The sequence below is a fragment of the Saccopteryx leptura genome, chromosome 3 (assembly GCF_036850995.1).
Source record: "Saccopteryx leptura isolate mSacLep1 chromosome 3, mSacLep1_pri_phased_curated, whole genome shotgun sequence".
NCBI classification, from domain to species: Eukaryota; Metazoa; Chordata; class Mammalia; order Chiroptera; family Emballonuridae; genus Saccopteryx; species Saccopteryx leptura.
This window is the reverse complement of record NC_089505.1, coordinates 212,166,825-212,192,848: the sequence shown is the minus strand read 5'-3', so window position 1 is coordinate 212,192,848 and position 26,024 is coordinate 212,166,825. Positions and strand designations below refer to the sequence as shown.

The 26,024-nt window shown below is 42.6% G+C and overlaps 1 protein-coding gene and 1 pseudogene across 8 annotated transcripts in view; one reads left to right on the top strand and one right to left on the bottom strand.

Annotated features, from left to right (window-relative positions):
* RPRD2 (regulation of nuclear pre-mRNA domain containing 2) overlaps positions 1-26,024 on the bottom strand; it is a 131,264-nt gene that overhangs the window by 54,305 nt on the left and 50,935 nt on the right. For all 8 annotated transcript variants that reach the window (XM_066377352.1, XM_066377349.1, XM_066377351.1 and 5 more), the window contains exon 2: positions 16,270-16,399. In XM_066377352.1, the coding sequence (XP_066233449.1) occupies positions 16,270-16,399 (130 nt within the window). The remainder of the gene's footprint in view (positions 1-16,269; positions 16,400-26,024) is intronic.
* Positions 25,175-25,909, top strand: LOC136397799 (large ribosomal subunit protein uL30 pseudogene; annotated as a pseudogene).

Here is a 26,024-nt window from a genome sequence, read left to right as displayed (position 1 = left end):
AACATCACTTTTACATAATTGTAGTTGTTTTTAAATGTAAAAAATTATTATCTGATAAAAACACCCTCTTATTTTAAGATTGAATCATGGCTTCTTTTGAGTAGGCATAATTGTAAGAATAGTCCTGACACATTGTTATATATGTGGCTGTTACACAATTCAACGTCAAAGGCGCAATATTTCATCATTTGTGACACGTGCATATATTGCTTATTTTCAAGTTCCCCTTGGAGATCAAGATAAGAATTGAGCTACTCATGTTGTGTGTCATAATTGTGAGGAAATGCTTCATGCTGGACAAAAGGAAAACGCAAAGGAATGCCTTCTGGTATTCCCATGGTTTGGCGTGAACTTGAGGACCACAGCAGTGACTGTTATTTCTATCTGATCCATACAAAGGGCATCGGGAAGAAAAAACGGCATATGATCGCATATCCTAATATTCCTTCAGCAATACGACCTATCCCACACTCTGAGACACTCCTGGTTTCAGTTTTCAATGGTTTTATTTCTTCTAAGGATGAAGAAAGTGAACATGGTGATCAAGTGTATTTTGATAAGATGCATGAGGAAATGGTTGTAGAATCTGAAGGATCTTCTTCTGATGCCAAGCAGTCATTAACCCCTCAGCAATTTAGCCAACCCAAATTGAATGACTTAGTAAGAATGACATAAAAATTGTCCTCGACTTTCTGAAGTATGATCATTTGTGATCCAGTTAGGATCATTTGTGTGGATCTTAAAATGGTAAATTTCCTGCTAGGACAACAGAGAGGTTTCACGAAGTATCCTTGCTTTCTGTGTTTGTGGGACAGCCAAGCTCGGGAGAAACACTGGACACAGAAGGACTGGCTGAAACGTGAAGCTCTGGAAGTAGGGATGCAAAATATTGTGAATGAACCTGTAGTTAATAGAGACAGGATCATTTTTTCCCACTTCACATCAACTTGGCTTAATGAAGCAGTTTGTTCAGGCTCTGAATAGAGAAAGTGAATGCTTTCAACATATTATCTCTGCTTTTCCTGCCTTGTCTTTCGAGAAGATAAAAGCAGGTGTATTCAATGGACTTCAACTTCGAACCCTCATACGTGATGAAGAATTTGCCAGGAAGATGAATAAGGAGGAGAAAGCAGCATGGCAGTCTTTTGTGGCAGTTACAAAGAACTTCCTTGGCAACAAAAAAGCAGAAAACTATGAACTTCTGGTTCAAAGGATGCTGTTGGCTTTCCGCAACATTGGATGTAACATGAGCGTTAAGATTCACTTCCTGAACAGTCACCTTGATAAGTTTCCCAAAAATCTTGGAGCTGTTAGTGATGAGCAGACTACTGCTGGAGCATCAAATGAGATTGTCCTCAACAAGTACACAAACGCAAGAGCTACAAACACAAATTTTTGCCTGAATAAAATTTAAATAAGTTTTGCACAAATTTTATGATTAAAATAAATTTTAATATATTCTATTTCAAAATTGTAGACAAATTCTGATGCAATCATATATTTTAGTATAGTAGTGTATTTACTGCATTATATAAATTATATATATATATATATATATATATATATCTTTTCTTTACAGACAGTCAGAGAGAGGGATAGACAGGGACAGACAGACAGGAACGAAGAGATGAGAAGCATCAATCATTAGTTTTTCGTTGCACATTGCGACACCTTAGTTGTTCATTGATTGCTTTCTCATATGTGCCTTGACCACGGGCCTTCAGCAGACCGAGTAACCCCTTGCTCGAGCCAGCGACGTTGGGTCCAAGCTGGTGAGCTTTTGCTCAAACCAGATGAGCCCGCGCTCAAGCTGGTGACCTCAGGGTCTCAAACCTGGGTCCTCGGCATCCCAGTCCGACGCTCTATCCTCTGCGCTACCACTTGGTCAGGCTAAATTATTATATTTTCACAAAGATGATGCCCCAGAAGACATTCTGCTTCATTATGTTAAACTAAATGTTGAAAATATTACAATAAGATGAAAACCTAAAATCTTGAACTGCAAAAAAACTGTAGCTTACAGAGAAAAACTAATGTCCGATTTGAGATCAGCACACTCGAATTAGGGAAGAATAAGTGTTTTTGTGGATGCAACAAAAATTTTGTTCCCCAGTGTAATCAGTTTTATTTTTTGGACTGTCCTTTAGCTTTTATTATCATGTATGTCAGGGGTAGTCAACCTTTCTACACCTACTGCCCACTTTTGTATCTCTGTTAGTAGTAAAATTTTCTAACCGCCCACCAATTCCACAGTAATGGTGATTTATAAAGTAGGGCAGTAACTTTACTTTATAAAATTTATGAAGCAGAGCTATAGCAAGTTAAAGCATGTAATAATAATTACTTACCAAGTACTTTATGTCAGATTTTTGCTAAGTTTGGTAGAATAAATCTTCATAAAATAACTTACTATAGTTAAATCTTTTTATTTATACTTTAGTTGCCCCGTTACCGCCCACCATGAAAGCTGGAACGCCCACTAGTGGGTGGTAGGGACCAGGTTGACTACCACTGATATATGTAATAATTTTAAGCATTAAACTGTCTTCTAAATGGCCAACAGAGACATATAGTTCATTTTTTCCCTTCTTTTCCAAGTGAGAGGAGGGGAGATAGAAAGACACCCACATGCCCCCCGACTGGGATCTACCCAGCAACCCGTCAGAGGGTGATGCTCTGCCCATCTGGAGCCATGCTTGCAACTGAGCTATTTTTATAACTATTTTAGAGGCTCCATGAAACCATCCTTAGCACCCGAGCCGATGTGCTCGAACCAATCGAGCCATGGCTGCAGGAGGTAAAGAGAGAGTGAGCAAGAGAGAGAAGAGGGAGGGTGAAGGGTGAAGCAGATGGTCACCTCTCCTGTGTGCCCTGACCAGAAATTGAACCCAGGAACACCCAAACACCAGGCTGATGCTCTACCACTGAGACAACCAGCCAGGGCCAAGACATAATTCTGAAACAGTTTTTCCACCACTGATTAAGACTGAGGTGGAAGGTATTAGGAATAAAATCATTTAGTCTGCTGAGTTTTCTGTGTAGGCTTGTAAGTAACCCTGCCAGTTCCAGTAGCCTTCTTGTCCATTGAGCTTTTCTTCCTTTTTTTTTTTTTTTTTTTTTTGAGAGAGAGAGAGAGACAGGAAGGGAAGGAGAGAGGGAAGAGAGAGATGAGAAGCATCAACTCAGTCAGGTTACTTTAAGTGTTCACTGACTGCTTCTCATATGTGCCTTGACAGGGGGCGGGGAGACTCAAGCTGAATCAGACAGTGACCCCTTGCTCAAACCAGCAACTTTTGAATCATGCTGATGATCCCATACTCAAGTCAACAAGCCCATGCTCCAGGCAATAAGTCCGTACTTAAGCCGATGAGCCTACACTCAAGCCAGCAACCTTGGGGTTCAAACTGGGGACTTCAACATCCCAGGCTGATGCTCCATCCATTGTGCCATCACCAGTCAGGTTTGTCCCCTGCTTTGATGACACCTACAGCAATGTCCTGTGTCATGTCAGGAGCAGCAAAAATTCCAGAGGATAGCCCTGGCCGGTTGGCTCAGTGGTAGAGCGTTGGCCTGGTGTGCAGAGGTCCTGGGTTCAATTCCCGGCCAGGGCACACAGGAGAAGCGCCCATCTGCTTCTCCACCCCTCCCCCTCTCCTTCCTCTCTGTCTCTCTCTTCCCCTCCCGCAGCCAAGGCTCCATTGGAGCAAAGATGGCCCGGGCGCTGAGGATGGCTCCCCGGCCTCTGCCCCAGGCGCTAGAGTAGCTCTGGTCGCAAGAGAGCGACGCCCCGGAGTGGCAAAGCATCATCCCTGGTGGGCAGAGGGTAGCCCCTGGTGGGCGTGCCAGGTGGATCCCAGTCGGGCGCATGCGGGAGTCTGTCTGACTGTCTCTCCCCGTTTCCAGCTTCAGAAAAATACAAAAAAAAAAAAAAATATTCCAGAGGATAATCAGAGAAGCTCTCAGCATACACAGGCTTGCTGGGAACAGTATTAATAATATCAAGAGCTTGGGGCCATCTTCCAGCTTCTTACCAAACGGTGATCAATCTTGTCCTTTAGCTCAGTGACCTTGTAAGGAATGTGAGCTGTGTGACTATCCAGCACAGGTACATAGCCAGTACTGATTTGGCCTGGATGGTTCAGAATAATCACCTGAGCCATGATAAACACCTCTGACAAACACATCCTTGACACTGAGGCCCACACTGTCCCCAGGAAGTTTCATTCAAACTTTCACAGTACATTTCAACAGATATTTCTTCAGCTGTTAACACTGACTAGAGCAAAGGTGACCATGATACTGCATTTGAGAATACCAAACTCTACTTAGCCAAGATGTACAGTACCAAAACACCAATTTCGTAGACATCTTGGAATGGCAGACAGAAAGGCTTGTCAGTTGAAGGAGTAACAGAATGCAATGCAGAGCTTCAAGCAGCACAGCATGGTTCCACTGGCGCTGCCATCTTTCCAGGTAACTTTCTATTCCTTAAATCAAGGCAGGTTAACATTTGGCTTTAGCAGTCTTGTCACCATTCCAACCAGAAATTGGCACAAATGTTACTGTGTCAGGGCTGTAGCCAATTTTTTTACTGGCTTCCTTAACAATTTCCTTGAATCTCTTCTTGCTGAAGGGTGGCTCAATTGAAGCCATTTTATTTTTATTTTGTTTTTTTTTTTATTATTTAAGTGAGAGGAGGGAAGATGGAGAGAGAGACAGACTCCAGCATGTGCCCCAACAAGGATCCACCCAGTGACCCCCATCTGGGAGTGATGCTCGTAACTGAACTAATTTTAGCACCTGAGACAGAGGCTCCATGGAACATCCTTAGTGCTTGGGGCCAAGGCACTCAAATCAATTAGGCCATGGCTGTGGGAAGGGAAGAGAGAAAGAGAGAGAGAAGGAGGGGAGGAGAAGCAGATGGTTGCTTCTTCTGTGTGCTCTGACCAGGAATCAAACCCAGGACTTCCAAACGCTGGGTGAATGCTCTACCACTGAGACAAATGGCCAGGGCTAAAGCCATTTTATTAACACCAACAAATACTGTGTAAGCCAGAAGGTGATGCCCATGGGTCCACCCATGCTTAAAGAGAGCTTCTTCAAATTCACTAATACCAGCAGAAACAATCAGGACAGAAGTTACTGTGTTTCCCCATGTATAAGATGCACCTTAACTTTGAGGCCTGAAATTTGGGGGGGGGGGGGAATGTACTGCATAGTTATTAAACTCAAGTTTTATTCATCATAAAATTCATATAACTTTCCTCATCCCTGTCAAAACTTCCATCCATTTGTCCTCATCTGTGTCTGAAGACAAATCACTGTCTTCCTCAGTTCCATCTATGGCATTTGAAATGCCATAACTACTGTATAAGATGCACCCAGTTTTTAGACCCCAAATATTTCAAAAAAGGGTGCGTCTTACACATGGAGAAATATGGTAGCTTGAAATGCACCTATGATATGTTTTGGATAAAAGTTTCTGTGTCGGCCCTGGCCGGTTGGCTCAGCGGTAGAGCGTCAGCCTGGCATGCGGGGGACCCAGGTTCGATTCCCGGCCAGGGCACATAGGAGAAGCGCCTATTTGCTTTTCCACCCCCCCCCTTCCTCTCTGTCTCTCTCTTCCCCTCCCGCAGCCAAGGCTCCATTGGAGCAAAGATGGCCCGGGTGCTGGGGATGGCTCCTTGGCCTCTGCCCCAGGCACTAGAGTGGCTCTGGTCATGGCAGAGCGATGCCCCGGAGGGGCAGAGCATTGCCCCCTGGTGGGCAGAGCATCGCCCCTGGTGGGCGTGCCGGGTGGATCCCGGTCGGGTGCATGCGGGAGTCTGTCTGACTGTCTCTCCCCGTTTCCAGCTTCAGAAAAATACAGGGGAAAAAAAAAAGTTTCTGTGTCCTGGGGCGTTGTTAATGGTCAAATTTCCCCAGGAAGACATCAATGGTGATACCAGACTCTCACATTCAGATTTCAGCTTTTCCAAGATCCAGGCACACAAGAAGGAGCCTAAAGCCATCTGAATAGCCTTCTTCTCCTATGTTTTGATGGTTTTTGGTCAATCCCGTCACATTTGTAGATCATATGACCAATAGTGGTGAGCTTGTGTCCAGTGATGACAATGATAAGCCTTTTCCTTTACCATTCTGGCTTAACTTCAGCAATGATTTTCATGACACTTATGTTCTGGTAGTAAACCCATTACAAAAAAGAGGAATGTTCTTATGGGAAGATTTCTATCTACTGACTGAATTTATTCCACGGTTATAGAGTTACAAATTCCTTAATTTTTTTCTTGAGCCATTGTAAGTATTTTCATTTTATTTCCTTTTTTTTTTTATTTTTTTTTTAAGTGAGAGGAGGAGAGATAGAGAGACATACTCCTGCATGCACCCTGACCAGGATCCACCTGGCAACCCCTGGAGGATGGTGCCTTGGCCTCTGCCTCAGGAGCTAAGAAGAGCTCAGTGGCTGAGCAATGAAGCAATGCCCCGGATAGGCAGAGCATGGCCCCTTAGTGGGCCTGCCAGGTGGATCCCAATTGAGCGCATGCAGGAATTGGACTCCCTCCTCTCATTAAAAATAAAAAAATCTGTAATATCCACCTTATACACTCTTCTTTTTTTTCTTTTTTTGTATTTTTCTGAAATGAGAAGCGGGGGGGGGGGGGGGGGGGGAGAGGCAGACAGACTCCTGCATGTGCCCAACAGGGATCCACCCAGCATGCCCACCAGGGGGCGATACTCTGCCCATCTAGGGTATTGCAAATGGAGCTATTCTAGCGCCTGTGACAGTGGCCATGAAGTCATTCTCAGTGCCTGGGCCAACTTTGCTCCCATGAAGCCCTGGACAGAAATTGAACCTGGGACTTCCACATGACAGACCGACGCTCTACTGCTGAGCCAACTGGCCAGGGCCAACTTATATATTCATTTTTTGTGGGGGGTTTTGTTTGTTTGGGGGTTTTTTTGGTTTGTGTGTGTGTGTGTGTGTGTGTGTGTGTGTGTGTGTGTGTGTGTGGTTTTTTTTACAGAGACAGAGAGAGAGTCAGAGAGAGGGATAGACAGACAGGAACAGAGAGATGAGAAGTATCAATCATTAGTTTTTCATTGCGCATTGGAACACCTTAGTTGTTCATTGATTGCTTTTTCATATGTGCCTTGACCACGGGCCTTCAGCAGACCGAGTAACCCCTTGCTTGAGCCAGCAACCTTGGGCTCAAGCTGGCGACTTCGGGGTCTCGAACCTGGGTCTTCCACATCCCAGTCCAAGCTCTATCCACTGCGCCACCACCTGGTCAGGCCAGGCGATATATTCTTAACACTGTTTATGCCTTCTGTCTTTTTTCCTCATCAATTTTATCTCAAGTTTATTGATTTTATTATTTTTCTCAAAGAACCAATATCTACTTTGTTGAATCTTTGTATAGTAATTTTGTTTGGTCTTGTGGTTGTGCACCCCGACCCCCAAATTCCTTTTTATTGTGGTAAAATACATATAACACAAAATATACCATCTTAACCATTTTTAATTAAACAGTACAATGGTATTAAGTATATTCATACTGGCCTGACCAGGCAGTGGCGCAGTGGATAGAGCGTCGGACCGGGATGTGGAAAATCCAGGTTCGAGACCCAAGGTCGCCAGCCTGAGCGAGAGTTTATCTAGTTTGAACAAGGCTCACCAGCTTGGACCCAAGGTTGCTGGCTCGAGCAAGGGGTCACTCGTTCTGCTATAGCCCCCCCCATCAAGGCACATATAAGAAAGCGATCAATGAACAACTAAGGAACTCCAACAAAGAATTGATGTTTCTCATCTCTCTCCCTTCCTGTCTGTCTGTCCCTAGCTGTCCCTCTCTCTGACTCTCTCTGTCACTGCCACAAAAAAAATGTATATTCATACTGTTGTGCAACCATCACCGCCATCCATCTCCAGAACTCTTTTCATCTTGCAAAACTGAAACTCTATACCCCTTAAGCAGTATCTCACCATTCCACCCCCCTCCCCAACTTTTGGCAAACATCATTCTACTGCCTCTATGAATATAACTATTCTAGGTATCACCTTCCACATTTCTTTTTTAAAATTTCATTAGTGCCTGACTGGTGGTGGACAGGGGATACAGCATCAGTCTGGGACGCTGAAGTCCCAAGTTCAAAACACCAAGGTCACCAGTTTGAGCAGGGGGTCACTGGCTCAACCCCCCCCCCCCAAACCCTATTAAGGCACGTATAAGAAGCAATCAATGAACAACTAAACTGCCACAACTCTGAGTTGATGCTTCCCATCTCTTTTCCTTCTGGGGCCTTTCTCTCTCTCAATAAACAAACAAACAAATAAAATAAAAATTTCATTAGTTTCTGCTTTTGTTTTATTACAACCTTCCTTTCTTTCGCTTATTTTGCTCTTCTTTTTCTGAACTTCATTAGATAGATAGCCCAATAATTTTTAGAGTACTTAAGATGTTCCTGACAGTTTTATAAGTGCTCCTCATATACTAGCTTGTTTAGTCCTCACAACAACCCTAAAAATAATACAAGCTGTATTATTATCACATGTGAAAAAGCTAAATCACAGAAAAATTAAATAACTAGATTAACAAGTGGTAGTTGCAGGGTTTGAACCTGATTAGGCACCTGATTCCAAAGCCTGCATTCTTAACTACTAAATTCTACTGCTCCCCAAGAAAGAAAAGGAAGAAAAATTAACAAGCACTTAAAATATGAGTGTTTAGCTAGAGCAGTGGTCAGCAAACCATGGCTTGCGAGCCACATGCGGCGCTTGGCCCCTTGAGTGTTTAGCAAAGGCAAGCTTAGGAGTACCCTAATTAAGTTAATAACAGTGTACCTACCTATCTAGTTTAAGTTAAAAAATTTGGCTCTCAAAAGAAATTTCAATTGTTGTACTGTTGATATTTGGCTCTGTTGACTAATCAGTTTGCCGACCACTGGGACATGGAGAGCTGGTGACCAGCAAGGGAAGAAGATTGAGATTTGATTGTAGAGGGTTTTAAGTACCTTCCCAAGAAATGGATAATGGCTGGCAAGGTAAAAAAAACAACAACTCAGTGAAGGCTACTGAGTAGCACAATCTGATTCTTTCTTAGTTTTTAATGTTTAATCACCTATATTAAAGTAATTTTATTATCAGTATCCTCATCTCTAAAATAAAGATAATAATCTTTGCCCCTAATTATGAGACTCAAAGAAAATTTAAAAAATGGAAAGAAATTTGTTAAATCATAAAGTAATATAAAAATAAAAAAATATATATTTTACAGGATGATTCGAGTAGAATTTGGTAACATTAATTTGTTAATAACAGCAGGAATAATCATCATCCTTATCATCATAGCAGCAGCTAACATTTACTAAGTGTTTCTTATATGCCAGTCATTGTTCTAAGCTCTTTATACCTACTATTGATTTAGTTCCCACATTCTATGGGGTAGGTACTATTACTGGCTCCATTATACAGATAAGAAAACTGAGGCTAATTTAAATTGCCTAAAGGTATAGAGCTGGGAGGTGGCAAAACCAGGATATTTAAACCAGGGGTCTCAAACTCAACTCAGCATGTGGGCCGCAGAGCAAGATCACAGCCATTCGGCGGGCCACACTAGGTCTACAAAAGGCAACTGTTACAAAAGGCAACTGTTACGCAACACTTTTCTCACTGCAGTTGAAAACAAAAAAAAATCAGTACAACAAGCACAATCGTACATGCAGTTTACTCAGTGTCACAAAACGACCAGAAACTGTAGTTCGCATCACAACTGCTGTTAACTAAGCTAATATCTAGCTAGGATGCTAGAGAAATGAAAAATACAAGTAGGCCCCTAGGCTTACTTAATTTTATCCAAAATATTTTGAACTTCGTGGATTAGTCTGCGGGCCGCACAAAATTGTTCGGCGGGCTGCGAGTTTGAGACCCTTGATTTAAACTCATGTACCTTAGTTCCAGAGCCTATGGCCTTAAACAATTATATCTCTGGATATCAATGAGTACATAGCCTAAAGCAAATGAAAAGTATAGTATATAAAAAACTGAGAAATGAGTTAGAAGACTATTATAACAATACAAATAAACTGAATAGAGATAATGGAAAATTAAAAGGTAGAAAAGGAGAAAGCAACAGCAGAAGAATCATCCCCTGGTAAGTTACTAAGACATAAAGGGATAAAATTTTAAAATTACTAAGGGACCATTATAAGATAAAAAACTGTTAAGTTTAGGACGACCTAGTGGTAGAACAAAAATAATAGAGGACTAGAGTCAGAAAAATCTCAGCTCTGGTCTCACCACTTTTACTAAATTGTCATTTTATTTCGGGCAATTTCTTTCTTTTTTTTAAATTTAATTTAATTTTTTATTTTTTTAAAGACTTTATTTATTCATTATAGAGAGGGGAGAGAGAAAGAGGGAAGGGGGGAGGAGCAGGAAACATCAACTCCCATATGTGCTTTGACCAGGCAAGCCCAGGGCTTTGAACCGGCAACCTCAGTGTTTCCAGGTTGACGCTTTATCCACTGCAACACCACAGGTCAGGCTCGGGCAATTTCTTAACAGTTCTGGACATCAGTGTTTTCAAAAAGATATATAGATACAGTAAAATCTAATCTGCTCACCTGCAGCGTTGGTTGCTGTGAATTTCAAATAACACTGTATAAGAATTTCAATTTCTAACATATTTTTTCACACAAATTATAGGGCTTTAAACAAATAATAAGGTATATTACTGCTTTAGATGTTTTGAGCTGAATATCATCATGTAGCAATGAAGCAGTAATTTCCAGAAAGTAGTAGAAGACAGTCAAAAATCTAGAGATAATGACATAGTAGTTATTATTACATGAGTAACAGTTAAATCCATGAGTAGGTAAGTCCTGAGAGAAAGTGTGTCGAGACAGTAGAAAGGCAGGTCTGACAGTTTAGTAAGAAAGTTTGAAAACTGCAAAATGCAAACTCCAAATGGTTTCCAAACTTTCTTCACTAGCCATGAGGACAACAGAAATCCTCTTAAATTGTGTTTATTTCAGAGCACCAAGCATTGTTTCCCCCAAATCTGTTGAATTTGCTTTGCAATCCTCCACACACACCCTTTCTCTCTCTCTCTAAATATCAATAAATAAAATCTTAAAAAAAAGAAAGTCTGGCAGCATGTATTAACACTGGGCTCATACAGTACTCACAACAATTAGGGGATATTTCAAAATGAGAATGAAGCAATCAAATATCCCCTAGTTGTTGTGAGCAGTGTATTTCTTTACAGCCACAGGCCAGGGCTGAGCAGCTGCTGCCCCTTTCAGAGAGTTTTCCCCTCTCATTCAACCCACTTCCCTCATCTAAGTTACCTGACTGGAAATTACACTTTATTTACTTATTTCGATATTTACCTACAGTGACTCTATGGGTTGGGAAATGTCCTTAAACATGTTCAACAGTAAAATGACTCCCTCTATGTAAAACTAATCTCATAGAAATGAAATGGTTTAAGACTAACAAATGAATAGTGATAAGGGGATCTCAAGAGTTAAAAAATTTTAGCTTGAGTTTTGGGTATGGTCAGTAGGCATAATGGTTAATGCTAGTAAAAATCTGTTCCAGGAACTGGGATACCTGAACAGGCCTGCAGGACTTAATGAGATCTGGGAGCGACCCACCTTTGTGCCCAGGGGACTAAAAACAAAGTCTGTGCACTCTAAGGACTGACTGCTAGCTGACTATGATCCAATTAACTTGGACTTATTAACTTTTCCTTGAAAATCTAAGCCCTTACCTACCCTTCTCTTCCCCTTATTAAAAGGTTGGCTGTGGACAAAAGATTGAGACAATTTGGGAATGTAAACCCTCATCTCCCTGACTGCTGGCCACCTGAATAATGCATCCATAAAGATTCAATCCCTGTCTCTATTTTTTTGGCTGAATTGGTGACAGCATGAACTCCAATATTTCTAGTTTAATTTTATTTTTTAAATTTATTCATTGATTTTTGTTTTATTTTCTTAAAATTTATTTATTGATTTTAGAAAGAGGAGAGAGGGAGAGAGAAAAGGGGGAAGAATAGGAAGCATCAACTCATAGTAGTTGCTTCTTGTTTGTGCCTTGACTGGGCAAGCCTGGGGTTTCAAACTAGCAACCTCAGTGTTCCAGGTTGACACTTTATACACTGTGCCATCACAGGTCAGGCTTCACTGATTTTGAGAGAGAGAAAACAGAGAGAAAGAAAACAACAGAAACACTGACCTGTTCCTGTACGTGCCCTGACCAGAGATCAAACCCACAACCTTTTCATATCGGGATGATTCTTCAACCAAACAAGCTATCTGGCCAGGGCCTGGAATTTACATTTTAAAAACTGGTTATTGGCCGGTTGGCTCAGTGGTAGAGCGTCGGCCTGGCGTGCAGAAGTCCCGTGTTCGATTCCCGGCCAGGGCACACAAGAGAAGCACCCGTCTGCTTCTCCACCCCTCCCCCTCTCCTTCCTCTCTGACTCTCTCTTCCGCTCCCTCAGCCAAGGCTCCATTGGAGCAAAGATGGCCCGGGCGCTGGGGATGGCTCCTCGGCCTCTGCCCCAGGCGCTGGAGTGGCTCTGGTAGCAACATAGCGACGCCCCGGATGGGCAGAGCATCGCCCCCTGGTGGGCGTGCCAGGTGGATCCCGGTCGGGTGCATGCGGGAGTCTGTCTGACTGTCTCTCCCCGTTTCCAGCTTCAGAAAAAATACCAAAAAACCCCAAAAAACTGGTTATTGTTGGCCTTGGCCAGTTAGCTCAGTCAGAGTGTCATCCCAAAACACCAAGGTTGCAGGTTTGAACCCTGGTCAGGGCACATACAGGAAGCAACCAATGAATGCTTCTCTTTCTCCCTCCAAGCCCCACAGCCCTTCCTATCCAAAAAAAAAAAAAAAAGAAGGCCTTGCCCAGTTGGCTCAGGTATAGAACGTAGGGGCCAGAAGTTGTGAAAGTCCCAGGTTTGATTCCTGGTCAGGGCACAGAGGAGAAGTGACCATCTGCTTTTCCACCCTTCCCCCTTCTCTATTTCTCCACTCCCTTCCTGCAGCCATGGCTCGAATGGTTCAAGCAATTTGGTCCCAGGTCCTGAGGATGGCTCCATGGCCTCGCCTCAGGTATTGAAATGATTCCAATCCCAGCAAAGGAGCATCGCCCCCTAGTGGGCATGCCAGTTGAATCCCAGTCGGGCACATGTGGGAGTCTGTCTCTATGCCTCCCTGACTCTCACTTAATTGAAACAAACAAACAAAAAACAGTTACTGCTAACATATAGGAAAATTACTGCTTTTCTATGTTGAACTTGAATCTGGCTATTTAACCAAACTCTCTTATTAGCTGATTCTATGCAGGACAGGGGTTGGCAAAGTGCCAACCTTGGGCCAAATCAGACCTGTAGCCTATTTCTGTAAATAAAAGTTTTACCACAACACAGCCATACCTACTTATGTATGTATTGTCTATGGCTGCTTTCATGCAAGAATGGCAGAACTGAGTCGCTGGGACAAATATCCTATGGCCTGCAAAGCCTAAAATACTATAGGGCCCTTTACAGAAAAAGGTTGCCCACCCCTAATGTAGGTCATGTGATGTTATACACAAATAATGACAATTCTGTCTCTTCTAAATGTATTCTTATTTAGAAATGAATGGGATATCCATAAAATGATTAATAGTAATAACAGAAAGCATTTGTCTTAAAATACTTTTTTTTTAGAGAGAGAGAGAGAGAGAGGAATAGACAGGGACAGACAGGCCGGAAGAGAGAGAGATGAGAAGCATCAATTCTTCATTGCAGCTCCTTAGTTGTTCATTGTTGGAATGCTTTTTTTTTTTTTTTTTTTTTTTTTTTTTTTTAAAGATTTTATTTATTCATTATAGAGAGGGGAGAGAGAGAGAGAGAGAGAAAGAGAGAAGGGGGGAGGAGCAGAAATCATCAACTCCCATATGTGCCTTGACCAGGCAAGCCCAGGGTTTCGAACCGGCAACCTCAGCATTTCCAGGTTGGCGCGTTATCCACTGCACCACCACAGGTCAGGCTGCTTTCTTTTTTTTTTTTTTTTTTTTTAATTTTTTTTTAATCAAGATTTTATTTATTCATTATAGAGAAGGGAAAGAGAGAGAGAGAAGGGGGGAGGAGCAGAAAGCATCAACTCCCATATGTGCCTTGACCAGGCAAGCCCAGGGTTTTGAACCAGCAACCTTAGCATTTCCAGGTTTAACACTTTATCCACTGTACCACCACAGGTCAGGCTGGAATGCTTTTTTTGTTTAATCATTGAATCTGCTATTTACTAAAGGTTTCTGAACATACCCTTCATTAACTTAAGAACATTTTCTGAGCTTAAAATTTTAATCCCAAGAACTGTACTTTAAGATGATAACCTTCCCATCTTTTATTGTGAAATAACACTAGTAATGTAAAACAGTTTTTTGTTTTGTTTGGCAAAACAGAGACAGCAAGGAAGACATGAAAAGCATAAACTCGTAGTTGCATTGCCTTAGTTGTTCACTGGTTGCTTCTCATACATGCCTCAATCAGGGAGCTCCAGCTGAGTCAGTCGTGACCCCCTGCTCAAGCCAGCAACCCCATGCTCAAGTCAGAACCTCAGGGTTTCGACCCTGGGACCTCAGCACCCCAGGTCAATATTCTATCCACTGCACCACCACCAGTCAGGCTACAAACTAGTTGTTTTTAAAAAATATCTTTATTCCTGACCAGGCAGTGGTGCAGTGGATAGAGCATTGGACTGGGATGTGAAGGACCCAGGCTCAAGACCCCGAGGTCACCAGCTTGAGCCCAAGGTTGCTGGCTCAAGCAAAGAGTCACTTGGTCTGCTGGAGCCCCCCAGTCAAGGCATATATGAGAAAACAATCAATGAACAACTAAGGGGCCGCAATGAAGACTTGATGTTTCTCATCTCTCTCCCTTCCTGTCTGTCTGTTTCTATCTGTCCCTCTCTTTGACTCTCTCTGTCACTGTCACCAAAAAAAAAAAATCTTTACATGGTAAAATAAAAGCTGACATCCATATATTAAGCCATGAACTCTTAAGTCTAGGGAACACTAGGTTAAGATTTAAAAAGACTACAGTGACAATTACAGCAGAAACTCTAAGTGGAAATCATCTGGCATACTGCTTTTCTTACTCAAAATTACTGGATTTATATATGTAAAGAGGCAGCACAGACTAGTGGTTAAGAGGCAAAGAACATGGACTGGTGTCTAGATGGGCATGGGAGGAAGTTCTACAGTACCTTCTTCACCACCCAGATAGCTGTGAGAGTTTAGGCAAGATACTTCATCTCTCTAAGCCACAGTTTCCTCCTCCTTGAAATGGGAATAACAGTAGCTACTTTACATATCTATAAAGTTGTTCTCAGGATTAATGACTTAAAGCACACATAGCCCTTTGTATAATATCTGGTCAATTTCAAGTGTTTGATAAACGTTAGGTGTATTATTATTATTTTATGTGCTTCTGATATGTGTGCAAATCTTTATTACTTAGTACATTCAAATAGGACAATGTTTTTTGATTGTTTCTAAAACCAAAATGGACATCTCAAGTAAACAATCCAAAGGAAGAAACAAGGATCATTCAGTTCTGATGGGGTTAATACTAACAAATGGATCAACGATATATTCATATAAATATATTATGCTAATAAATATATAATTTGAGAAAATATTTAGCTATTTTGATTGTTCCATATAATTATTTATCTCTCAATTGTGTGTAGATATCTCTTGTACCAAACAACTTACAAATATGGATGGAACACAAGAAAAACAACACAGGGCAAAAATAGATCAGATATGTGTCCCAGCACTTTGGAAAATGCTGGATACAATTTTGCTAAGAATGGAATAAGTCAATATGAAATTGGGAATAAATATTTCCATTTCCCTTTAATTACACAGATTTCATGGAGGGGGCAAGATTTCAGAAAGACTCTGAAAAAAGGATACAAAGGTGACAACACCACAAAAAAAACAGAAGAAACAGTTGGAAAGAAAGAAGTACAGCTAGAGAATATGACCAGGAGATATACATGACAGTTAGGTGAGAAGAGTCAGATAGTAAATAACTTTCAAAAAGGGAACAAAGAGGTTTTAAAAGAAAAAAATGTGTGTATTAGCAGAAAAGTTATAATGAACAATTCAGGCAAACATCCTTGGATTTTTAAGCATGTACAACTATTACAGTTCTTACTAGTGGATAGAAATTCTAAGTTTTCTAAGCTTAAATCCCAGAATTTACTTACTTCACTAGAGCAGCTGCTTCAGGAAGTACATCAGCAAACGATTCACGGAATATGATTGCATTCTTCCTTTTACAGTTCTGTATGACATCATTGGCAAGGTAAAAGAGATTCAAACGGTGGGGATAGGCAGCTAGAAATGACAAAAGAAAATAAATAAAACCAAATGAGTCAATTTATGCTTCAATTTATTCAAATACGTACAGTGTTCTCAAACTATGCAACTGCTGTTGGATGGATGGATGAATGGATGGATGGACGGATGGACGGATGGGCAGGTGGATGAACAAACAAATGAACTAATACGATCAACTTATTGATCAACTTATTTCAGTCAAGTGCCTGAAAACCTTGACTGCTTCAGGTTAAGTTTTTGTTCAAGGTACTCCTTGAGTAAATTTCTACTTAACTTAATATGTAGATTAAACTTTATTTTTATTTTTTTTTAAATACTTTATTGCCTGACCTGTGGTGGCGCAGTGAATAAAGCATCGACCTGGAAATCCTAAGGTAGCCGGTTCAAAACCCTGGGCTTGCCTGGTCAAGGCACATATGGGAGTTGATGCTTCCAGCTCCTCCCCCCCTTCTCTCTCTCTCTGTCCTCTCTAAAATGAATAAATAAAAAAAATTTATAAAATACTTTATTTATTCATTTTAGAGAGGAGAGAGAAGGGGGAGGAGCAGGAAGCATTAACTCCTATATGTGCCTTGACCAGGAAAGCCCAGAGTTTTGACAGGCAACCTCAGTGTTCCAGGTTGATGCTTTATCCACTGCGCCACCACAGGTCAGGCTAGATTAAACTTTAGATGTAAATTAAAAACAACTCATTCAATCCCTGGCCGGTTGGTTCAGTGGTAGAGCATCGGCCTGGCGTGCAGAAGTCCCGGGTTCAATTCCCGGCCAGGGCACACAGGAGAAGCGGCCATCTGCTTCTCCACCCCTCCCCCTCTCCTTCCTCTCTGTCTCTCTCTTCCCCTCCCGCAGCCGAGGCTCCATTGGAGCAAAGATGGCCCAGGCGCTGGGGATGGCTCTATGGCCTCTGCCTCAGGCGCTAGAGTGGCTCTGGTAGCAACAGAGCGACCCCCCGATGGGCAGAGCCTCGCCCCCCCGGGTAGCGTGCCGGGTGGATCCCGGTCGGGGCAGGCGCATGCGGGAGTCTGTCTGACTGTCTCCCTGTTTCCAGCTTCAGAAAAATACAAAAAAAACCACACACACACAAAAAAAACAACTCATTCACTCTGGAGAAGCTAAAATTAAACAAAACTATCCTCCCACACGGAAGATAAAAAATTGAGTTGAAGTAGCTCAACTTGTTGCAAAAACACCAGGGTTAGAATCCAATCAAAATGTGATTGGTAAATTCCTTGACCTCCTCAATATTATTATTGTATAAGGAGTCAATCATCCTCCTTTAGGGAGGACAGTCCTTCTTTTGTAAGTTCTGTCCTCCCTCAAAAGGTGTCCTCCTACATGTCCTCCTTTTTGACATTGAAGACTAATCTGTAAATGTCCATATTCAATCAATGTGTGTGATGTGATGTATTTCTATCTAAATGAGTATTTTCTTACAATTATTATTAAAAATTAATAGGCATGTATGCATAATTACAACATAAAATATTACAAATGTTTTTATTATGCATTTATCATATTACAGTGTATTGTTGCAATAAATAAAATGTTTCTTGTATTTACAATATTGTTTTCTTTGATTTATTTTTGTCCTCCTTTTCATTGTAAAAAAGTTGGTCACCTTATTATTATAAAAAGATTCCTTTCATCAACCAGTACAGATACCACTCAGATACAGCTAAGTCCTCCCAACACTGAAAAAGAGGTTTTGCTGCTGCTTTCATCACCAGGTAAATGTCCTGGGAAGTAAGTCACTTGATCCCATAAGCACACCTAAGCACCCTTTTTCAAAGCTCCACGACAAGGCCCAATCAATTTACTACCTGGAACTTTGAGCAACACCACCCCAAGTTTTGTTGTTATTCTAGACAATTTTAATATCCATATGGATGATGCATCAACTTTGTTCTTTGTGGTTTTTTTTTTTACAGAGACAGAGAGAGAGTCAGAGAGAGGGATAGATAGGGACAGACAGACATAAATGAAAAGAGATGAGAAGCATCAATCGTCAGTTTTTCGTAGCAAAACCTTAGTTGTTCATTGATTGCTTTCTCATATGTGCCTTGACCGTGGGCCTTCAGCAGACCGAGTAACCTCTTGTTCGAGCCAGTAACCTTGGGTCCAAGCTAATGAGCTTTGCTCAAACCAGATGAGCCTGTGCTCAAGCAGGCGATCTCGGGGTCTCAAACCTGAGTCCTTCTGCATCCCAGTCTAATGCTCTATCCACTGTGCCACCACCCAGTCAGGCAACTTTGTTTTCTAGTCTCCCAATTTCTTGATCTCAGATTCAATAAAACCTCCCAAACCACCTGTTTTATTTATTGATTTTTTTAAGAGGGGTGGGGAGAGAGAGAGAGAGAGAGAAAGGGGAGGAGCAGGAAGCATTAACTCCCATATGTGCCTTGACCGAGCAAGCCCAAGGTTTCGAACCGGCAACCTCAGCGTTCCAGGTCGACGCTTTATCCCACTGCGCCACCACAGGTCAGGCTCAAACCACCTGTTTGTACATTTCAAAATCCTCTTTTCTGCCCTGACCGGTTGGCTCAGTGGTAGAGCGTTGGCCTGGCGTGCAGAAGTCCCGGGTTCGAGTTCCGGCCAGGGCACACAGGAGAAGCTCCCATCTGCTTCTCCACCCCTCCTCCTCTCCTTCCTCTCTGTCTCTCTCTTCCCCTCCCACAGCCGAGGCTCCATTGGAGCAAAGATGGCCCGGGCGCTGGGGATGGCTCCTTGGCCTCTGCCCCAGGTGCTAGAGTGGCCCTGGTCGCAACAGAGCGACGCCTCGGAGGGGCGGAGCATCGCCCCCTGGTAAACAGAGCGTTGCCCCCTGGTGGGCGTGCCGAGTGGATACCAGTCAGGCGCATGCAGGAGTCTGTCTGACTGTCTCTCTCCATTTCCAGCTTCAGAAAAATACAAAAAAAAAAAAAAATCCTCTTTTCTGACCATCTCCCACTCCCATTATATTTGTTCTTCAATTTTATCAAAATCTCTGTTCTTAATTTTCTCCACAGCCTCTTCCAGTAAGTACTCCAGAGTCTTTGATCCATTTTTTTTTCCAAAGTTGGAAACCGGGAGGCAGTCAGACAGATTCCCGCATGCACCCGACCGGGATCCACCCGGCACGCCCACCAGGGGGCGATGCTCTGCCCATCTTGGGGCATCGCTCTGCCACAATCAGAGCAATTCTAGCGCCTAAGGCAGAGGCCACAGAGCCATCCCCAGCGCCCGGGCAAACTTTGCTCCAATGGAGCCCTGGCTGCGGGAGGGGAAGAGAGAGACAGAGAGGAAGAAGAGGGGGAGGGGTGGAGAAGCAGATGGGCGCTTCTCCTGTGTGCCCTGGCCCGGAATCGAACCCGGGACTCCTGCACGCCAGGCCAACGCTCTACCACTGAGCCAACCGGCCAGGGCCTTGATCCATTTTTTAAATCACTCTTTTATCAAAAACTTCATTGTGTTTTGCTCCTCCCTGCAAATTTAGGCCTTTCTTTATTTTGATAGAGACAGAGAGAGTCAGAAAGAGGGACAACTAGGGACAGACAGACAGGAAGGGAGAGAGATGAGAAGCATTAATTCTTCATTGCAGCTCCTTAGTTGTTCATTGCTTTCTCATATGTACCTTGACGGAGGTGGGGGGGGGGTGCAGCTACAGCAGAGCGAGGGACCCCTTGCTCAAGCCAGCGACCATGGGGTCATGTCTATGATCCCACACTCAAGCCAGTGACCCTATGCTCAAGCAGGCGACCTCGGGAATTCAAACCTGGGTTCTTCATGTCCCAGTCCAATTCTCTATCCACTGCGCCACGACCTGGTCAGGCAAATTTAGCCTTTCTAACACATGAATTCAACAAAATCTTAAATCTGGATCAATCTAACTGAATGCCTTTACTAGAACTTTATTTCTGCTCCAGTGTTCTGCTAAAGAAAAATCCTATCACCAGGAGGACTGAAACCATATTAATTCAATCTCCCTCAGGGGCCCCCATAGCTACATAGTTCTGCCACATGTCCTTAACTAGCATCTCCACTCATTCTCTATGAGAGCTATTTCAAATTTCTGCCATTCTTGTCAAGCTCCCTGTTACCATATCCCTTCTCACTCTTAGGATTTAAGCTTATATGCTATAATCTGAAATAAGCATAAATCATTAGATGGGAATTATGTTCTCTCAAAAAAATTAAAAAATATCGCCTGACCAGGCGATGGTGCAGAGGATAGAGTGTCGGACTGGGATGCGGAGGACCCAGGTTCAAGACCCCGAAGTCGCCAGGTTCAGCACGGGCTCATCTGGTTTGAGCAAAAGCTCACCAGCTTGGACCTAGGGTTGCTGGCTCGAGCAAGGGGTTACTCAGTCTGCTGAAGGCCCACAGTCAAGGCACATATGAGAAAGCAATCAATGAACAACTAAAGTGTTGCAACGAAAAACTGATGATTGATGCTTCTCATCTCTCTCCGATCCTGTCTCTCTTTTTGTCTCTGTTAAAAAAAATTTTTTTTAAATATCCATATTTAAACCCATCCCAAACAACTTATATGAGTCAAGGTCTTTCAGAATCAGAAATCTGAAAGAGTTTTCTGTATTTGCTGACTCCATTTTAACTCCTATTAACTCCATAAATACAGAAGCTACCTTTTTTCCCTGTACTTAAAAAATGCAGTCTGCCATGCTAAAACTTTACATAAATTATGCTATCTCACTTACGGTATATTACCATCGCTCCACTCAAACAGCAATTACCCAAGTTACCACTAAATTCCAATTTATTAAAACCCAATGGAGATTATTTATTTATTTATTTATTCTAAGCGAGAGGCGGGGCAACAGACAGACAGACTTCCGCATGTGCCCCGACTAGGATCAACCCAACAACCCTCCTCTGTGGCCAACGCTCGAACCAATCTAGCCATTGGCTGGAGGAAAGGAAGATGTAGAGAAGGGAAGAAAGAGAAGAGAAGTAGATGGTTGCTTCTCCTGTGTGCCCTGACTGGGGATGGAACCAAGGATGTCCACATGCCAGGTTGATACTCTATCCACTGAATCAACCAGCCCCAGCCCCAATAGAGATTTTTTTTTAAATGTTATTTTCTTTTTGGCTTTTGGAACACAGAATCGTCTGTTACAGTAATTCCTCCTTCAGTTTCTATCAAAACTATTCTCCTAATTTTCCTCCTATCTCTCTGGGCTCCTCTTCCATAACTATATCCATAGGTATGTATAGTTAGGCAGCTCTGCCTGTGATTATCCTTCTTTAAATGTCAATGCTCTCCAGTCTTCTCCCCTGAGCACTCTTCTCTTTTCACCCATAGATTTTAAGATTTTTTTTAAACAAACACATACGTATTTTTTAAATTTTATTTTATTATTATTATTTTTTTACATATTTAATGAGAGAGAGAGAGAGTCAGAGAGAGGGTTAGATAGGGACAGACAGGAACGGAGAGAGATGAGAAGCATCAATCATTAGTTTTTTGTTGCGACACCTTAGTTATTCACTGATTGCTTTCTCATATGCGCCTTGACCGTGGGCCTTCAGCAGACCGAGTAACCCCTTGCTCAAGCCAACCACCTTGGGTCCAAGCTGGTGAGCTTTTGCTCAAGCCAGATGAGCCCGCGCTCAAGCTGGCGACCTCGGAGTCTCGAACCTGGGTCCTCCGCATCCCAATCCAATGCTCTATCCACTGCGCAACCACCTGGTCAGGCTAGATTTTAAGTCAAATAATTCCATTCCGCCCTGGCCGGTTTGCTCAGTGGTAGAGCGTCAGCCTGGCGTGCAGAAGTCCCAGGCTCGATTCCCAGCCAGGGCACACAGGAGAGGCGCCCATCTGCTTCTCCACCCCTCCCCCTCTCCTTCCTCTCTGTCTCTCTCTTCCCCTCCCGCAGCCAAGGCTCCATTGGAGCAAAAGATGGCCCGGGCACTGGGGATGGCTCCATAGCCTCTGCCCCAGGCGCTAGAATGACACTGGTCGCAACAGAGTGATGCCCCAGATGGGCAGAGCATCGTCCCCTGGTGGGAGTGCCGGGTGGATCCCGGTCGGGCGCATGCGGAAGTCTGTCTGACGGCATCCCCGTTTCCAGCTTCAGGAAAAAAAAAAAAATTCCATTCCTGGCTCTGTCACTCAATAGTTTTAGGGTTTTATGCATTACTTAATTCTTCCATGTTACTTTCATTTTCTTTGTTGTATTGATAAAATGACAACTTCACAAGCTGTTGTAAAAATTAAAGGAAACAATGTTTGTTAAGCCTTAAGGACAGCCCAGGCTAGTTGGCTCAGTACATGGAAGTCCAGGGTTCTATTCCCAGTCAGGGCACCCAGGTGAAGCGACCATCTGCTTCTCCACCCCTCCCCCCATCTCTCTCTCTCTCTCTTCCCCTCCCACAGCCATGGTTCGAATAGATTGAGCAAAGTTGGCCCATGGGCACTAAGGATAGCTCCATGGCCTCACCTCAGATGCTAAAATAGCTCAGGTGCTGAGCAACGGAACAATGTCCCAGATGGGCAGCATCACCTGGTAGGAGGCTGGCCAGGTGGATTCTGGCCCACAGTGTATGCGGGAGCCTATCTCTGATTCCCTGGGTCTCATTTAATAAAAAATAAATAAATAAATAAAAAAGCCTAAGAACAGTGCTAAGTACACAGAAAATGGAATGCTATCTGCAAAGTCATTCACTTTCATGCTTTTAACTAATATCACCTATGTATCCATGACTCCCATTGTCCATACATTTGATTTTCCTGTACCAATGCTAAGTCTCACAGGCACCCTGAGCTTTTCAATATTTTACTAATAATGTCCCTCCTCTTCCATCTGTTACTGCTCTTGTATTTAGCCAGAATTTTAGCAATCTTTTTTTGACTCCTTCTCCTCTCTACCTGTCACCCCCATTTGATAAATCTCTAAGTCTGGCAAATTTTGTCTCTAATAATATCAAACTTATCCCTCTTCTCCTTCTCTTCCTACTGTAGCTCTTTATTGGGTTCACCACCTCTGACCCGGACGACTACTTCAACAGCCTCCGAACTCATTATCTTGCCTCTAGATTTGGGCCCCTCAAACTTATTCTCTACATTGCTGCTAAATTCATCTTCTAATATGCAAACATTGTTCAGTTATTTCTCATCAAATCGTCAATGATTTCTTTTTTTCTTCTTTTTTTTTTTAACAGAGACAGAGAGAGAGTCAGAGAGAGGGATAGTTAGGGACAGACAGACAGGAATGGAGAGAGATGAGAAGCATCAATCATTAGTTTATCGTTGCCACACCTTAGTTGTTCATTGATTACCTTCTCATATGTGCCTTGACCATGGGGCTACAGCAGACCAAGTAACCCCTTGCTCGAGCCAGCAACCTTGTGGTCTCGAACCTGGGTCCTCCGCATTCTAGTCTGACACTCTATCCACTGTGCCACAGCCTGGTCAGGCCGTCAATGATTTTTAATGGCTTACTGGAAAATGCCCAAACACCTTAGACTCCACTTACGATCTGGATCTTACTTACCTTCTGTTCCAGTCTCAATTCTTCCCCTTTAAAATCAAAGTTCCATCTTTAATGAATTACAGTTCTCAGAAACCTCTCCTTCTCTCTGTTAAGAATTTTCCTTTTCTACGATAACCCATTCTGAATAAATATTCTAGTGTTTTCTGCTTATCCAGAGAAAAAACCCTCAAAATTTTAAATTGAAATCATTTCAGATTCTGACCCTCCATCTCATATCTACTTTTCCCCCAAACAAATTACCCCCCAACTATTTTATTGCCACTTCTCCCCAATACAAACCCTCCACTCCAGCCACAGGAGGAATGCAAGTTGGCTGAGGTAGTCTGGGAAGATGCCTACAGGCAATGGACTTAAGAGAAGACGAAGACGCATCCTGAATGCTATCCAAACCATCTATACCTTAGTTCTTGCTCACCTCAACTTTAGTCCCTCTTCCTTAGAGCTCCTGCTTGCTGAACAACACTTTGTTCTCATCTCCCCGCCCCATCATTTTCACTCCATTTGTCACCCATTTCAATAGGCTAATTGCTTTTCTTTCCTCAAACCTCAGTTTACATCTCATATCATCCCTGAAGCTTTCCTCAACTCCACAAGACTGCAGGTTCAGTGAACCCTGAACTTAGCTGTCAACACTTGTCACACTGTAGTGTACTTGTCCGCATCCTCCATTAGGGTATAAACTCCCTGAAGGCTGGGATTCTGTGTTTCCTGCCACATCCTCATTGACTAATTCATCTGATAGTTGCTCAATTAATTAATATTAGTTAAATATTTGATGAATTTAAATTTTCATAAGCAGGAAGGAAGGGGAAGGGCACTCCAGTGAGAACAAGTCATGAGCAAACTGCTGAAGAGGTCCATACAATGAGTATCTTGTTTTAGAGAATGGAAAAATTTTGGCTAGGAGTTTTAATTTATTTAACAAAAACTTGCTCATCACTTTCTGTGTGCTAGGAACTGTTCCAAAGATGATACAAATATTAATCCATGCCCTTACAACACAACCCTTTAAGATTGGTGCTGCTGTATCTCCATTCCCAAGATGGAATGAAGTGATAAGTAAAAAAGCTGGGATTTAAATACAGATAGTCTGGCTCCAGAGTCTACGTTCACAACCACTGTCTATTTCTCTGTCTGAACAGGACAGTTTGAATGGAAGAACAGTGTGAGAAAAGCCAAAAATGACATATTTTGGGGGGACTTAAATAATGAGCCACAAAGTTTTAGCCTTCATTCTATGGCTAACAAGAAGCCATAAAAATGCTTTTATACAGATGTTTCCATGGAGGGGGCAGAAGAGAATAAGGTTCTTGCTGTGCCAGAAACCCTGAAGAAAAAGTGAAGGAATTTCAGAGCTAAAGATCAAGCACCTGAGAAAGAAGTCTGCCCAGAAGATACTCTGAAAGGCCAGGAGGAAGCTCATCTATGAAAAAGCTAAGTACTCACAAGAGTGCAGGCAGAAGTACAGAACTGAGATTTGAATGGCTAGGATAGCGAGAAAAGCTGGCAACTTCTATGTACCTGCGGAACCCAAATTGGCATTTGTCATCAGATCAGAGGTATCAGTGGTGTGGGCCCAAAGGTCTGTAAGGTGCTGCAGCTTCTGTGTCTGCGCCAGATCTCCAACAGCACCTTCATGAAGCTAAACAAGGCTTTGATTAACAAACTGAGCATTGTGGAACCATGTATTGCGTGGGGGTACCCAAACCCAAAGTCAATAAATGAACTGATCTACAAGTGTGGTTATGGCAAAATCAACAAAAAACGAATTGCTCTGACAGATAACACATTGATTGCTTGATCTGTTGGTAAATATGGCATCATCTGAATGGAGGATCTAATTTATGAGATCCATACTGTTGGAAAACACTTAAAAGAGGTAAACAGCTTCCTATGGCCCTTCAAATTATCTTCTCCACATGGTGGAATGAAGAAAAAGACTACCTACTTTGTAGAAGGTGGAAATGCTGGCAAAAGGGAAGACCAGATCAACACGTTTATCAGAAGGATGAACTAAGGTATTTACCATGGTTAGTTTTGTAATCTGGTCAGTTAATAAACGGCAAAGTGACGTCTTTAAAATTGAAAAAATAAAATAAAATAAAAAGAGCTAATAACACTACAAAGAAGGA